Below are 16,016 nucleotides of genomic sequence, written 5' to 3'. Positions count from 1 at the left end.
GCCATTTCTTTTTTTAATTATTATGGGTACATCTTTATAGGATACATGTGATGTTTTAATATAGGTATACAATGTGAATTCTTCAAATCAGGGTAAACTGGGGCATCCATCACCTCAGGCATTTAACATTTCTGTGGTTAGGAACATTCCAAATATACTACTATTCGTTCATTATAGTCACTTTGTTGTGCTATCAACTACTGTAACCATGAGTTAAGGTCTGTGAAAAGTACATTACAGTCCATACAAAAACTACTCTTATTATTAATTTCCCTCAAGGCTTAGCTAGACAGGAAGCTAAGAATAGGCAACACAGGCTCAGCATCCATAGCTCAGTAGTTAGGGCGCCAGCCACATACACCAGGGCTGGTGGGTTCAAACCCAGCCTGGGCCTGCTAAACAAACAGGCAAGAATGACAACACCACCACCAACAACAAAAACAAAAAACAGCCGGGTGTTATGGCAGGCACCTGTAGTCCCAGCTACTTGGGAGGCTGAGGCAAGAGAATCACTTGAGCCCAAGAGCTTGAGGTTGCTGTGAGCTATGCTGCAGCATACTACACTGTCTCAAAAAAAAAAAAAAAAAAAAAAAAAAACTTAGGCAACATGTCTTTTTTTCTTTTTTTTTTTGAGATAAGTCTCACTTCGTCACCTTTGGTAGAGTGCTATGGCATCATAGCAACCTCAAACTCTTGGGCTCAAGTGATTCTCTTGCCTCAGCCTCCCAAATAGCTGGGACTACAGGCACCTGCCATAACACGGGCTATTTTTTAGAGACAGGTCTCACTCTTGCTTAGGCTGATCTCGATCAAACTCATGAGCTCAGGCAATCCACCCGCCTCGGCCTCCCAACATACAGGTGTGAGCCACCACACGCAGCCCCAGGCAACATGTCTTATCTTTGTATATTCTGTCTGGAGTGAAGCTGAATTGTTAAACGTACTTGTTAAACTGAACAAACACGTTATGTTATCTATTTGTATCTTCCTTTAGACATAAACAGCAAAGTTTTTGAAGGCATCTTATATGATCAGAGTCTAACACAGAACCCACCACATACAACCATTTGTAGAATGAACATGCAATGTCTGTAACAACAGTTTTGTACTTATGTATGGGAGTTAGATTTACACTAAGTATCTTTTTATAGGTCTTGTCTTCTCAACAGGACCACTAGTCTTAAAGGTAGGGTTTAGTTCTTTCCATATCAAGTCTAACAAAAATGTCTGACGATAATGGAGAAAAAAAAAAGATGCATACCAGAATGTCTAATGTGAATGGTAGACTAAACATTTCCAAACTGTACCTGCAATGAATTGTAATGGAAAGTGCTCTTAAGTAAATGATTCATTTTAATTTTTTAAGTCTATGTTGCCCTTGGTAAGTGCCGTGACATCACAGCTCACAGCAACCTCAAACTCTTCGGCTTAAGCGATTCTCTTGCCTCAGCTTCCCTAGTAGCTGGGACTACAGGCGCCCACTACAACGTCCGGCTATTTTTTTGTTGTATTTGTTATTGTTGTTTGGCAGGCCTGGGCTGGGATCCAACCTGCCAGCTCTGGTGTACGTGGCCAGAGCCCTAGCAAGTGCCAAGCCAACTCATTTTAATTTTTATTTATTTTACTATGTTTTTTAGAGACCGAGTCTGATGCTGTTACCAGCCACTGAACAGCCATTTCATGCAGGGCACTGCTGGTCAGGCCCTAACAAGGCCAGATGAGCCTATATGCCACATCTGGACATTGCTTATTCACTTCCAAGGCCTACTATCATAGATTAGTTGGGGAATTAGGCTCCATGGCACCAGTCAAGGACCCAGGGTATTCTGTGCACTCAGTGAAGTGTTGACTAACTATAAATTTAGTCTAGGCTAAAAATGCTTTGAAGATATAACCACTTTAAGATAGGGAGATAATTGTGTAACCTTATAACCTATGAAGGGGAATCTGTTTGACATATTTTATAATGACTAGTAACATTACTTGAGAATACAAGAATGATAAACAGAGCAGTTTCTGGGAGGAGATATTCACCTGCTCTCTGGAATTGTTGGCTTTTCTGTAAATAAAAGTGAAACTGTTAATCTCTCATCTGCTTGTCTGTCAACTGGCTTGGGTGACAGGCAGATGGACTCCTTGGTCTGGCAACAATATCACTGGAGTGCTGCAGTGTAGTGACATGATGATAGTTCAGTGCAGCCTCAAATTCCTGGGCTCAAGTAATCCTCCCACCTAGGCCTCTCTGGTAGCTGGGATTACAGGCATGAGCCACTGCCTCTAGCTCAATTTTCATAACAGGATGACAACCACAAATGAAACATGATCAGAAAAGAAAAATAAAAAGCACAGGATTAAAAGGGGGACTGGTGTTGTAACATTTATCAGGTAGTAGCATCACAACTTCTTGAGGCTTGTTTGTTTTTGTTTTTTTGAGACTGAGTCTCACTATGTCGCCCTCGGTAGAGTGCCATGGTGTCACAGCAACCTCAAAGTCTTGGGCTTAAGTGATACTCTTGCCTCAGCCTCCCAGATAACTGGGACTACAGGCGCCTGCCACAACACTCTGCTATTTTTTTGTTGTTGTTGTTTAGAAGGCCCATGAAGGGCTCCAACCCATCAGCCTCGGTGTATGTGGCTAGCGCCCCATTCACTGAGCTACGGGCTGCCGAGCCAAGGTTTTCAATTTTAAACTAGATGACTAAGTTACCTGTAACCAAGTACTATGAGAACTTGCTTCTACTTGCTTAATTCCACAAAGTGGAGCACACCGTGAATGAACTTTAATTGTGAAGAGCCTTAAGTTACCTGGGTTCTGGTCCTAGCCCCAACAGTACACTAGATATGTAAATATCTACTGAAAATAAAAAGGTTACTATCGCATGGGATTTTTATGATCATTAAATAAAAAACATAGGTAAATGACATAGCTTAGTTACTAGCATAGCACGCGTGGAGGAGGCAGCGAGGTTCCTCCCCTTCCTGTCCTCCAGGGCAAGAGGACGCGCGAAATAACTTACCTAAAGGTCTGATTTTACTTTTTCTCTCTTTCGTTCCTTTTTTTTAAGGTGGTGACGGGGTGGCGACTTTCAGTGCTAGATATTTTGAATGACCTATCATTAGACCAAGGTCCAACATTAACAGCAAAAAAGTTTTTGGCCGGGACTGGGTTTGAACCCATCACCTCTGGCATATGGGGCCGGCGCCCTACTCCTTTGAGTCACAGGCGCCGCCCAAAATGCATATTTTTTAATTAGACCTCTCAATCACGCTCTCTAACTCGGCTCACAAATTCACGTTAACCCAGCCCCAAACGTGAGTTACGGGGAGCCCAAGCGAGGGACCACCGTTCTCCAGGAGACCAGCAACCTGGGCAAGAGCTGGGAGTGAACGCATTTGTTTCTGTTTTTGCCCAGTACAGGGTGGATGCCGGAGCTGCGACGGGCCGGAGTCCTCCCCCAGCTGCCCCAGAGCCGCGCCTTCCGGCAAAGATGAGTTCGGCGGTATTAAGACCGTGGTCGCAGCCGCAGCCGCAGCCGCAGCCACCGCCTCTTCTCACGGACCCACCCACCTCGCCGACTCAGGTTCTCCACCTCCCGCTGGGTTTGGTCCTCCTAAGCCCGCAGCTCTCTGCAGAAAAGCAACATAAAGTTGGCAAGCATAAGGCCCACCGCTGGAAAAAGCAAACTTCTCCTTCCACCCTTCTAACCAGCAGTACGAATAGCAACCAGGCCGCTACCTTCCACTTCTTGTTCCGCTCATTCCGCTTGCGATTTGCTTCCGCTTCCTGTTTGCCTGGCCGGCGCCGCCGGGAAGCGCTTTGCATTGTGGGAACTCCTTCCTTTCTCGCTCCCCGGCCATCTTGGCGGCTGGTCTTGGTGAGTGGGCTCCAGCGGACCGAGGTTTAAGCCCGGCGGGTTGCCTTGTGGTTTGCCGTATGGAACTTCGGATCCTAAACTTCCTGTCTTGTCCTTGTATGTTCTAGGTTGGGGGCCGTCGCGCATCTAGGGCAGGAAGATGGTGGCCGCAAAGAAGACGGTGAGTGAGGCGGAAGGCCGATTCACGTGGGGGAAAAGAGTTTTGGCCGGGACCGGCAGGTCTGAGCCCGCTGGGGCAACAGTATGCCCGCTGGCATTTGGAGGGTCCCAAAGGGAACCAGAAAGGTCCGCTCAATGTCTTGCGGCCCTTGACTTCGGAAGTTTTATTAAGGGGCTCGACTCCGGAAAGCTGGATCTAGTTTTGAGGTAGTTGCAGACCAGGCCTTCAAGTTCCTCTTTAATGTTTGCTTTGTAGAAAAAGTCGCTGGAGTCGATCAACTCAAGGCTCCAGCTCGTTATGAAAAGTGGAAAGTATGTGCTGGGTTACAAGCAGACTTTGAAAATGATCAGACAAGGCAAAGCGAAATTGGTCATCCTCGCCAACAACTGCCCAGCTTTGAGGTAATTGAAGGAACCTGAGCTTGCGTCTCCCGCTGCAAACTCAACGTGAGCCATTATACAGTAGTGTAAACTTGTGATTTGGGTGACATCAGCTCGATTTTATGTGAAGTTTATTTTCCACGCGAACGCTTACAGAAAAATTATTAAGTTCTTGTGGTATTTGGCTCTTGATTTCACCCCTCGCCCCATCATGTGCTTTCCCTCTGTAAACTGGTCTTGGGGGAGAAATGTGTTAGGAGTGGTAGAAACTGCGGAACGTCAAAGAAAGGTTGAGGCTGGATTATGGACTTTCAGGGTATTGAACAGTCAACCTGGGTCAGCTTGCTGTATCAACTTTTTGAAGCAAGAGTTCTGCCCGGCTCACTGGTTGGGAGTCGAACTTGGTAATGTAAATAAGCAGAAAAAACTTGGACCTTGCAGAAATGAATCGTGCGATTAGTTCCCTACCCTGCTTGATTTTCTGTGTAATCCATAATTTGCACACAGCATTTTATGCGTGGTTTAATTAATCTGTAGTTGCAGAGTTCGTAGTGCTCTCTCCATCCCATCCCGTAGTTTGGTTGTATTCCAAGACTTTGGTTGTATTCTTTCAAGCTTTCCTTAAAGCTTACTACTTTTTATAATAGTGCTTCTGAAAAGTAGCTGTGCAAAGAAGTCACATAGGCTATTTTGTTGAAATGCTGGTTCTGACTCTGGATCTGGCATGGGGCTTGAGATGACTTTAGCACTGAAATGTTAACTCTGAGTAAAAAACATCACTCATCTCAGATTCAGAGCACTAGTGGGTGATAGAAATGGCTTATCTTTTAAAGATAACTTGAGGTTGGGTTCTGGATCTGCCAGTTACTATTCTGTTCCTTGATTTTTTTGTGAGCTTAAAAAGTATATAATACCTGCTTCAGTGGTCGTGGGAATTATGTAATGTAAAGTGTCTAGCACTTAATGCTAAGTGAATAATGCTTTGCTTTAATTTATTTTGCATTCTGCTATGTTCTATGAGCATAGGTACTGTTGTAAACATAGTAGGTGTTCAGTAGGTATGGTTGTCCATCACTTGTGACGGACTCGAAGGTTGGCATGTATGGGTTAATGGATGTGATACTGTGTTTTTAATAGTAAGTGGTTTTGCTACTATTTAGAGGCCTCACCATTGTTAAAACTACTTAGTCTGCCATTCACTTGGTATGAAATTTATTTATTTATTTTGTTCCCAAAGGAAATCTGAAATAGAGTATTATGCCATGTTAGCCAAAACTGGTGTTCATCACTACAGTGGCAATAATATTGAATTGGGCACAGCATGTGGAAAATACTACAGAGTATGTACACTGGCCATCATTGATCCAGGTATGTATTTTAAATCATAAAATCACTTTTTCCATTCTAGTGTAATATCTATATGTAAGTTTTCCTTGCTATGTAAGTATCTTTGGCTTCTGAGCTCAGATAGTATTTGGCTGGATATAGCAAAGTATATCTTTTGTATTATGTAGAGAACTGGCAGTGAATGTCAATACGTTATAATTAGCTTTGTTACAATATTTTTTTATTCTGAGATTGTGAATTGTTTAATAATTAGACACTTAAGAAACAATGTCTTAGAAACTTGGAAAAGGTGAAATTCATAAGTGGGAATAATCAGGTAAAATAGAAGATAGTAATTCAAAGATGTGTGAAAACAGGTAAAATTGGGTTTAAAAAAAGTGCCTACAAATACACATCTTATGAATTTTAGTTAATTCCTAAAATACTGCAAATATTCTCGCTGTTCTGGTTTTATAATAATCAGCACAGGCTAAACATTCGCTATATAAAAACCATGCATGTGTCCCCAGACCTAGTTCTTTTCCTAGGTTTGGTTTTATAAATGCTGGTGATAAACGAAGTCTGATTTATTACATGATTAGTTTGTGTGATCATGTACAATGGCTGTGATTCTAGGTTATCTTTGGTCACAAGTCATCTTTAAGTGAATTGTAAAATTACTGTATTTTTATTTTCTAGGTGACTCTGATATCATTAGAAGCATGCCAGAACAGACTGGTGAAAAGTAAATCATGTACATTTTTTCTTTAATAAAACTTGCTAGAGCTTGTTTTAAAACAGTGTATCCATTTTATTTATGTCTTTGTTTTAGTACACTTGTCTGCAGGTAGTTTTTGAGAGAATGGAGTAGCTGGATGTGGTGGCTAGACTTTCCATCGAAGAGTTAAACATTCCAGTTTCCATTGTTCCATCTTTGTAAAGGGAGTACACTGAGTTTCCTTTCTAGTTTTTAAGAGACTTAATTTGTGTAATTCCAATCTTAGGACATGGTTTGCGCTTTATATTTTGAATATGTCTGAGAGGTAGCAAGGTTAAATGCCCAAACTTTAACCAGAAGTGCATTTTGCCAAATCTGTAGCAAAAAGGATTAAATGAAATATGTTTCCTCACTCAAAATGCTGTCATAGGCTGAGAAAAGTCTTGTTGAACCTTACTGAAAAGAGGTCTTTCCTAAGGTTGTACACTGGTTGGAGTAGAAGAGATGTACTTGGATGACTTCAAAATAATCATTGCCCAAGTATGTTTTATATCATAGTCCTAAAAGATGTACTGTGACGTATATTTTGGTGTTTAAGATTTTGGGAAACTGCATCTTGCATTTCCCAAGAGTATACATTGTTCCTGAGTTACAAACATCCAACTTACATACAACTTGCACTTGTGAATGCAGGCTATTAAAGTAAGTCCAAGTTATAAACATCTGACTGGTATATGGCTCATACTTACAAGTGGAAGCTATTATAGGTTAGAGGTAAATGTGACTGTTTCAACTTAAGAACCTATCTCGTTTGTAACCTGGTGACGGTCTATAACTCTTCCCCATATGTGTTAAAATCCTTTGGAATTGGTCTAGGGGAGAAGGGGAAAATGCTGATTTAGCTGCATCTTAATTTATAGAGTTGAGTGGTGCTGGTAGGGTATACTCCTGGAACTCTGCTGGGCTTTGGGGGAAGATAGTGTCTTTGGATTTTAGAATCAGTTTCTCTTCCACCTTCTTTCAATCAATTTGGATGGTAGATGAGTGATGTAAGATAGGATGATGCCTTCTATATACCATCCAGAAAATCAAGCATGTACTGCAGTTGGGAGTCAGGACTCAGCTCTTATTTTTTTGCCCTGAGAGTCAATCTCAAAACTCCTGAGCTCAAGGGATCCTCTTGCTGCAGCCTCCTGAATAGCTGGGAGTACAGGCTCCTGCCACAACGTCTAGATAGTTTTTCTATTTTTACTAGAGACTTTTCGCTCTTGCTTAGGCTGGTCTCAAACTCCTGAGCTCAACTGATCCACCTGCCTCCGCTTCCCAGAGTGCTAGGATTATAGGTGTGAGCCAGGGCACCCTGCCTAAGACTTAGCTCCTAATAGCTGTGTGACATCCAGGGGTGAGTTATGTTCCCAGATTGACGAGTGAAGGAGTTAGTTTCTCTCAAGATAATATCTCATGATTTTACTTTGTGTCTGAAGTTAATCTGAGGTGGATATACTCTGGAGCAATGATTTTCAACTGGTGTGCTGTGAAAATTTTTAAAGATCATTAAGTTAGTTTTAAAAGAAGTTCAAAGCACAGTAAGTTTATTATTTATACTCTTTATTTTGATCCACATAATTTAAGTGTGCTGTGAGATAAAAATGGTTGAAAGATGCTTTAGAGAGTCTAGAATTTCACTGGTTATTCAGTTAGTTCAGTATTTCTCAGTTTGAGAGCAGTACTTTGTTGAGAACTGAGACAGTTCTTTGTTGTGGAGGGCTGTGAATACTATAGGGGAATTTTCATTCTTGTTGTTTCCTAACATGTCATTGTGACATTAAGCACCCCAAAATATCATCCCCACATTTAAAAAATGTGTAATTATTATGGGTAGGGTATGTGTTAACGTTTTGATGTAGGTATACAGTATGTATTAATTAAGTCAGGGTAATTAGGGTATTCACTTCCTTAAGCATTTTTTTTTTTTTTTGTGATGTTTCGGCCGGGGCTGGGTTTGAATCTGCCACCTCTGGCATATGGGGCTGGGGGTGGGTGAGCATGTCATTTGTAAACTGGCATCTCCCCTGTTAACAAGACACTGAGTTAATACAATTTTAAATGTTCTAAAGTATTCATGTTTATATATATCTAGAGACCAGGGTGCCCAAAGTGATACATGTTTGAAATCTTTGGTAAGAATTGCTTGGTCTTCAACAGATCTGATTATACAGACTATTGGTTTCTGACACTAACACTGTCTGTTTCCCTAGTTTGAAAATTTTTATTTCCTGCTTGGTCAGTTTCTCCCACAAGTGAACTTAACACACTTTTTGGGTTATTTTTTCCTCCAGGCTGACTAGCTCTAATTATACCTTATTACAGATGCCAGTGTACTATTTTAAAAAATTTTTAATTATAGGTACATGATAGTTGTGTATTTTTATAGGATATATGTTTTAATACAGGAATACAATGTGACTTAATCAAATCAGGCATCTCTTTAGGCATTTAACATTTCTTTGTGTTAGGAACATTCTAATTCTACTCAGTTTTATTTTTTGAGACATAGTAGAGTACTCAGTAGAGTGCTGTGGTGTCACAGCTCACAGCAACCTCAAACTCTTGGGCTTAAGCAATTTTCTTGCCTCAGTCTCCCAAGTAGCTGGGACTACAGGTGCCCACCACAAGGCCCAGCTATTGTTGCAGTTGTCATTGTTTAGCTGGCCTGGGCTGGGCTCAAACCTGCCAGCCTTGGTGCATGCAGCTGGCACCATGACCACTGAGCCTACTATCAATTTTTTGAGGGAACCAATATACCATTTCTTTGCAGTGTTTCTTCTGTTGCATGGTTTGGGGGCTGCAGACATTTTGGAATGATGGTTTGTCACAAATTTATGATTTTTAAATGTTCTTTTCTGATTATAATGAAAGCAAGGGTGTTTCAGTAGTTCAGAGTATTGTGGGGAACTCTACCCTATTGGATTTACTCCATACCTATACTGAATTGTTAGGTATGGAGATAGAAGTCCTAAAGAAGTCAGATATTGTGGAGTGTGTTATGAATTGGTATGGGATGGTGGCAGGAGCAAAAGGAGTATAGAGAAGAAACCACCTTTTAGGCCGATCATGAATGCAGTTAGTTGGGTCATCTGAAAGATGATCATCTGTTTCATGGAAAGCTGCTTTCTCTTGGATCTGCTGTGTTGTTACTACCAACTACCCCCTAGACTTGCTCCCTCTGCCTGCAGTAGCACTTGCTTCCCCCCCACCCCCTTCCCTCTTTTCCAGGCTAGAACAGGTGCCTCTGAGTTACCTTAGGACTTTTTTAATCACAACTGTCTCACTAAACTAAGTCCCTAGAGGATAAGAACTCAACATATTTAACTTTATGTCACTCATCAAAAATTAGAGCAAATATGGGCGGTGCCTGTGGTTCAGTCAGTAAGGCGCCGGCCCCATATGCCGAGGGTGGCGGGTTCAAACCCAGCCCCGGCCAAACTGCAACCAAAAAATAGCCGGGCATTGTGGCCGGCGCCTGTAGTCCCAGCTACTCAGGAGGCTGAGGCAAGAGAATCGCTTCAGCCCAGAAGTTGGAGGTTGCTGTGAGCTGTGTGAGGCCACGGCACTCTACCGAGGGCCATAAAGTGAGACTCTGTCTCTACAAAAAAAAAAAATTAGAGCAAATAGGGCAGTGCCTATAGCTCAAAGGAGTAGGGCGCCGGCCCCATATACTGGAGGTGGTGGGTTCAAACCCAGCCCTGGCCAAAAACTGCAAAAAAAAAAAAAAAAAGTAGAGCAAATAGGCTCAGCACTAGTAGCACAGTAGCACAATGGTTACGGCTTGGGTTGGAACCCAGCCCAGCAGCTGAACAATGACAACTGCAACAAAAAAATAGCCAGGCATTGAGGCGGGTGCCTGTAGTCACAGCTACTCGTGAGGCTGAGGCAAGAGAATTGCTTGAGCCCCAAAATTTGAGGTTGCTGTGAGCTATATGATGTCATGGTATTCTACTGAGGGCGACAAAGTGAGACTCTCAAAAAAAAAAAAAAAAAACCAAAAAAATAAGAGCAAATAATGATTTTTAGGGCCTAAAAGTTTACCTAATTCTTGCTGATATACTTCTGACTGTCCAGAATTCTGTTTGTCTTGTTAGTAGTAGTTCTTCACTATTTTGTGCATTTACCATTATGTAAATTACTGCTTCCTACTTGTTTGCCTCTAAAGATAATTTTAGAGGTGAGAATCCATCAGAATATTTTTCTCAGGTAAGCAAAGAATTCCTTATATCCTTACATTCACTCAGCATACACTCAACCCACGCACCATCTTTGTTTCTGATACTCTTCACTGAAGAATAAAAATATAGTAGCTAATACTGAGTATTTAAAATGTTTTACTAAGTACTGTATATGTGAACTCATTTAAATCTCTTGGCAACCTGTTGAAGTAGAACTGTTAGCACTATTTTGCAGATGGAGTTAAGGCATAGAAAGGACACAAATGATGAAAATGGAATGTAAAATCCTTACATTGAAATGTACAGGGGGCAAAAATAAAACAACTTCAGATTTCAGGCAATCTTCCAAGTATCTTTGATTAACCTGTAAATTTTGAGTAATATTGCAAATTAATTTGCAAAAGTTTGAAAGCCTTTGTTTTCCAGGAAGTCCCCCCCCAAGTTGGAGGAAATGTATTTAATAGCTAAAAAAGGTAGGATGACATGTACTACTGAGTATTTAACAGCGGGGGCAGAGGGTGGAGGGGCGGCTTTTTGAGCCACTAGAGGGAGCTTGAAGCCAATAGAAAATGAAATAGAATTGACCAAGTGGAAGCAATGCCTGAACGAATACACTCAACAATGAACTGCATTTAAAATGGTGGCCCTGTGAGATTATAAGAAAGCTAAGATTCCTTTTCTATGTTTAGATATACATAGATACACAAATACCACTGTGTTAACAGTTGCCTACCAAATTCAGTACAATAACATGTACAGGTTTGTAGCCTAAGAGCAATAGGCCATAACCTAGCTGTGTAGAAGGTTATACCAGCTGGGTTTGTGTAAGTATACCAAGATTCCCACAATGAAATAGCCTAATGCAGGGGTCCTCAAATTTTTAAACAGGGGGCCAGTTCACTGTCCCTCAGACCATTGGAGGGCAGGACTATAGTTAAACAAAAAAACTGAACAAATTCCTATGCACGCTGCACATATCTTATTTTAAAGTAAAAAAAACAAAATGGGAACAAATACAATCACACTGCCTCATGTGGCCTGCGGGCTGTAGTTTGAGGACCCCTGGAATGCCTACTCAGAACATACCCCATTGTTAAAGGATGCAGACTATCTTTTTTTTTTTTTTTTTTTTTTTGTAGAAACAGAGTTTCACTTTATTGCCCTCGGTAGAGTGCCGTGGCATCACACAGCTCACAGCAACCTCGAACTCCTGGGCTTATGTGATTCTCCTGCCTCAGCCTCCCGAGTAGCTGGGACTACAGGCGCCCGCCACAACGCCCGGCTATTTTTTTGTTGCAATTTGGCTGGGGCGGGTTTGAACCCGCCATCCTCGGTATATGGGGCCGGCGCCCTGCTCACTGAGCCACAGGTGCCGCCCAGGGTGCATGACTATCTTAAAGTCAGCACAAACACTACTTCCTAATGAAAACCTGTGTTTTCAGAGTCAAATGGAGTACCCAAGGTATAAATAAAAACTCAAGGTTTAATACTTTGAGTAACAACTTTTATAACTAGAATGAACTTGATTTTCAGATAAAGTTGAGGCCTAGGAGATAATCTATCATTTGGCAGTGGCTTCCATGGGAAGAACATTCTCGAATTTTTTTTTTTTTAATTTTGAGATAAGAGTCTCAGTCTCACTGCATTTTCAAACTTCAGTTGTCCGACCTCAGCTTCCTGAGTAGCTGGGACACCATAGGCACATGCCATCATGCCTGGCTAATTTTTTTTTATTAATAGAGATAAGGTCTGGTTATGTCTGTCAAGCTGGTCTTGAACTCATTGCCTCAAGCAATTCTACCTCAGCCTCCCAGAGTACTAGGATTACAAGCAGGCCTTATTGGCTTTTTAAATATATCTATGTTTGAGTTTTAGTATGTATTTGCATAGATTTAATTTAGCACATTCCTGTAAATAAAGTATTTCTGTGGTATGAACTACCTTGTTTATAGTACTGGTGATACTTTCGGTTGTTTCTAATTTGTTGCTTTTACAAACATGGTAACATTCTCACATGGATCTCCTTGTAAGTACAGGCAGTCCCCCAATTACAAAGATCTGACTTAATGTGCAGCTAACACATGAATGGAGGCTATTACAGTAAGTCCCTGAGTTATAAACATCCAACAGATATAAGACTTGCCCTTATGAATGGAGGCTATTACAGATAATTGGTAAATGCACCTGTTCCAAGGTACATACAAATTCAACTTAACAAACCTACAGAACCTATCTCATTTGTAACCTGGGAACTGCCTGTAATGTGCTAAAATCATCTAGTTAGGTAACTGTAAGTACAGGTGCTAGTCACAGGTTTGTATTTTCAGTTGTATGAGACAGCAGACTTATTCCCCAGAGAAACTATTGTTTGTACTCTTCTTTTTTTAGACAGTCTCACTTGGTCACCCTTGGTAGGGTGCCATAGTGTTGTCATAGCTCATGGGCTCAAGCAATTCTCTTGCCTCAGCCTCACAAGTAGCTGGGACTATGGGTACCCACCACAATGCCTGGTTATTTTTGGAGACAGGGTCTTGCTCTTGGTCAGGCTGGTCTCGAACCTGTGAGCTCAGGCAATCCACCTGCCTCGGCCTCCCAAAGTGTTGGGACTACGGGCATGAGCCACTGTGCCTGGCCTGTTACTTGTACTCTTAACTATAAAAGCCCCATATTTCCACATGCTTACCAATAGTCAAATACATTTATTTTTACCAAGTTGATGAAAGAAAAATACTATGTTTTAACCTGCATTTTCCTAATTACTAGTGAGATTCAACATTTTGTTCGTATGCATATTGGCTATTTTTCATGTATACATATCTTGCATTTAAAGTTAAAGTAAGAATTTTACTCAATACCATTCTTGAAGTAAATTTTAATATATAAAAAAAATCCAACTTGTTACTCAAGTACATATGTCCTATGATTTTGCGCGTACATCCATATACATATATCAAGGTAAAATCCAATACAAAAAAATAGCATTTCCTATGGCCAGTGTTCTACAGAAGTAAGACTGCAAACTTCATCTTAAAGTGAAATGAGATTGCAACACTCTAAGGCAAGACAAGGCAGAAGCAAGTCACGTCCATGGTATATTACAAAATACCTTGCATAGCTTATTTATTCTCACATGGTGGACTCAGAATTCCAAAAGATTTTTTTCCCCTCTAGATAATCATATACAAGTTAGTGTCTACTTAATGTCTTTGTTCTATAGCAAGCCGGCTTTCTCAGTACCGGTTATGTTTTACTTCACAACATTATTGACGTAAGCCTGAGCTTTGGGGCTCTGCACTGCTTTCACTGTAATCTTTGATGCAGTGACGTTCAGATATGTAGAGTATTTCTAACCTTCATCTGTATCTGAGGCGATTTTCCAGGGCTTCCATTCTCTGTGTCATTTCTTCTAGTAAACCTCAAGTTAAGGAAGAGGAATCTGAATTGCCTATTTTGACTTACATTCAGATGTAACTTGATCATCTACATAAAAATTTGGATCCTGAAATGTAAAAGGCTTTGGTTTGTTTTCCATTTTTGTCAATATTTTAAAATGGTGACTTGTAAGTTTATAGTAACTTATTTTTTATTTTATTTTTTTAAGACAGTCACTTTTGTCACCCTGGGTGGACTGCTGTGGTGTCATAGCTCACAGCAACCTCAAACTCCTGGGCTTAAGTGATCCTCTGGCCTCAGCCTCCCAAGTAGCTGGGACTACAGTTACCCACCATAACGCCCAGCTATTTTTTAGAGGTGGAGTCTCACTCTTGCTCAGGCTAGACTCGAACTCCCAAGCTATCCACTAGTCTCAGCCTCCCAGAGTGCGGGGAGGCATGAAACATTGCATCTGGCCTATAGTAACTCATTTAACATAAGATGTCATAACAAATACGTTTTAGGGTAAGCACTTTAAAAAAAAAATCAAAGCCATACATTTCTAAATTTGTACTTTTTTTTTTTGTAGAGACAGAGTCTAACTTTATCGCCCTCAGTAGAGTGCCATGGCGTCACACAGCTCACAGCAACTTCCAACTCCTGGGCTTAGGTGACTCTCTTGCCTCAGCCTCCCGAGTAGCTGGGACTATAGGCGCCCGCCACAACGCCTGGCTATTTTTTTGTTGCAGTTTGGCTGGGGCTGAGGTTTGAACCCGCCACCCTTGGTATATGGGGCCGGTGCCCTATACACTGAACTACAGGTGCCGCCCGGAATTTGTCTTTTTAATTCCACTCTCACCACTGTTGCTTGTAAATTAATTTGTCATAGCACACAGCTGGGAGCAGAGAATTGATAATGCTGGGAAGCTGGTGAAGAAAAGAAGATGAAAGGATTAGGCCTCAGAAAATACAAAGTCAGAAGAGAAGGGAAATGGGTGAGTTTTCACCTATGGAGCCAGATAAGGCCAAAGGGTAGCAGCCTTGAAGAATTGTCCGACATATATATATATATATATATAAATAAATTATATATATTTATTTAAATTATTTATATAATTATATAAATTATATATTTTATATAAATATATATATATTTATTTAATTTTAATTTTTTTTTTAAGTTTCTCACCAAATAGACTTTCAGAGGTATGGTGGGAAAAGGGGGAGGAAAGGGGCATCAGAATAAGTATTATCTTCCTTGTAAGCTCCTTTAATACCTGCTATCTGCCGCCTTGGGAGAATAAGAGTCCAGATTCATCATTTATATCAACCACTGTCAGAAAGATGATTTTATTTTGCTTACGGTAACATATTTCCAACTTTCAGAAAGGGAGTTGCTATATGTGTTGTTCCGTATTATACAAGCCCAGTGGTACAGAGGTAGTCCAGAATTAAGCTGTTTCCCTGTAGACTAGTTGATGCATGCTGAGAAAGCTATCAGCCAGCTTTAGTAAGCTTACTGTAATTCTAAGTTGAGAGCATTGGCAGGGTGTTCAATAAGTAAAAGCATTGAATTCTCATTTCTCTATTATCCCAAAGCATTCCTTTTGTGATACTATTTTAACAAATTGTTGGATCTTGCCTTTTCCCTTACATGTTTCATCTTTTAGAGTGCTGATAGAAAATATATCTGCTGCCAAAAAATAAACCAACCCACACAGAGGAAAACCCCAGCCCTCCAGAAAGTACACACTGAATCCAGATGTGGCTGAGGTGCAGCGTGGGGCTAAAGGAAAGGTTTGGAGTTTAGACTGAGTTTGAAACCTCTTCCTCCTACAACATTCTTTGTCTATACATACTATACCTTTGATGTATGTCAGATCCAGTGCATATCTTCCTAGTAGAGAGGGAATTAAATCAGTCTCTCTCTTTCCTTACTTTGCAGGCTGATTGGCCTTA

General features: G+C 40.9%; 3 protein-coding genes and 1 non-coding gene across 9 annotated transcripts in view; 2 read left to right on the top strand and 2 right to left on the bottom strand.

The window, feature by feature from the left end:
* The window catches only part of ERICH5 (glutamate rich 5), a 52,893-nt gene extending 49,139 nt beyond the window's left edge, over nucleotides 1–3,754 (bottom strand). Inside the window, exons 1-2 of one of the 4 annotated variants that reach the window (XM_053559064.1) lie at nucleotides 3,737–3,754; nucleotides 3,018–3,627 (exon numbers count right to left, since the gene is read on the bottom strand). The gene's annotated coding sequence lies outside the window, so the exon portion shown is untranslated. The other 3 variants (XM_053559066.1, XM_053559063.1, XM_053559065.1) reach the window with 3 other exon arrangements.
* Nucleotides 3,755–3,796: 42 nt separating this feature from the next.
* Nucleotides 3,797–6,563, top strand: RPL30 (ribosomal protein L30). Of its 2 annotated transcripts, none has more exons than XR_008373847.1 (5): nucleotides 3,797–3,875; nucleotides 3,983–4,035; nucleotides 4,291–4,481; nucleotides 5,653–5,783; nucleotides 6,441–6,563. XR_008373847.1 is itself a non-coding variant. In XM_053559071.1 (5 exons), the coding sequence occupies exons 2-5, from the start codon at nucleotides 4,015–4,017 to the stop codon at nucleotides 6,488–6,490; spliced, it is 348 nt and encodes a 115-aa protein (XP_053415046.1). In that variant the 5' UTR covers nucleotides 3,797–3,875; nucleotides 3,983–4,014; the 3' UTR covers nucleotides 6,491–6,563. The 2 variants fall into 2 exon arrangements, 1 of the variants encoding a protein (XP_053415046.1); XM_053559071.1 differs by having other exon boundaries at nucleotides 4,291–4,436.
* On the top strand, nucleotides 6,187–6,318 carry LOC128564137 (small nucleolar RNA SNORA72). Its single transcript, XR_008374010.1, has one exon. It is a non-coding gene; the product is annotated as a small nucleolar RNA SNORA72 (small nucleolar RNA).
* A 6,983-nt stretch (nucleotides 6,564–13,546) lies between the features above and the next one.
* Nucleotides 13,547–16,016, bottom strand: part of MATN2 (matrilin 2) — a 148,922-nt gene continuing 146,452 nt past the window's right edge. For both annotated transcript variants that reach the window (XM_053559061.1, XM_053559062.1), the window contains exon 19: nucleotides 13,547–14,094. In XM_053559061.1, the coding sequence (XP_053415036.1) occupies nucleotides 14,039–14,094 (56 nt within the window). In that variant the 3' untranslated portion in view covers nucleotides 13,547–14,038. The remainder of the gene's footprint in view (nucleotides 14,095–16,016) is intronic.

The sequence above is a fragment of the Nycticebus coucang genome, chromosome 13 (genome assembly GCF_027406575.1).
Source record: "Nycticebus coucang isolate mNycCou1 chromosome 13, mNycCou1.pri, whole genome shotgun sequence".
Taxonomy (NCBI): Eukaryota; Metazoa; Chordata; class Mammalia; order Primates; family Lorisidae; genus Nycticebus; species Nycticebus coucang.
Note: the sequence above shows the minus strand (reverse complement) of the source record. Positions and strands in the feature narration are given on the sequence as shown.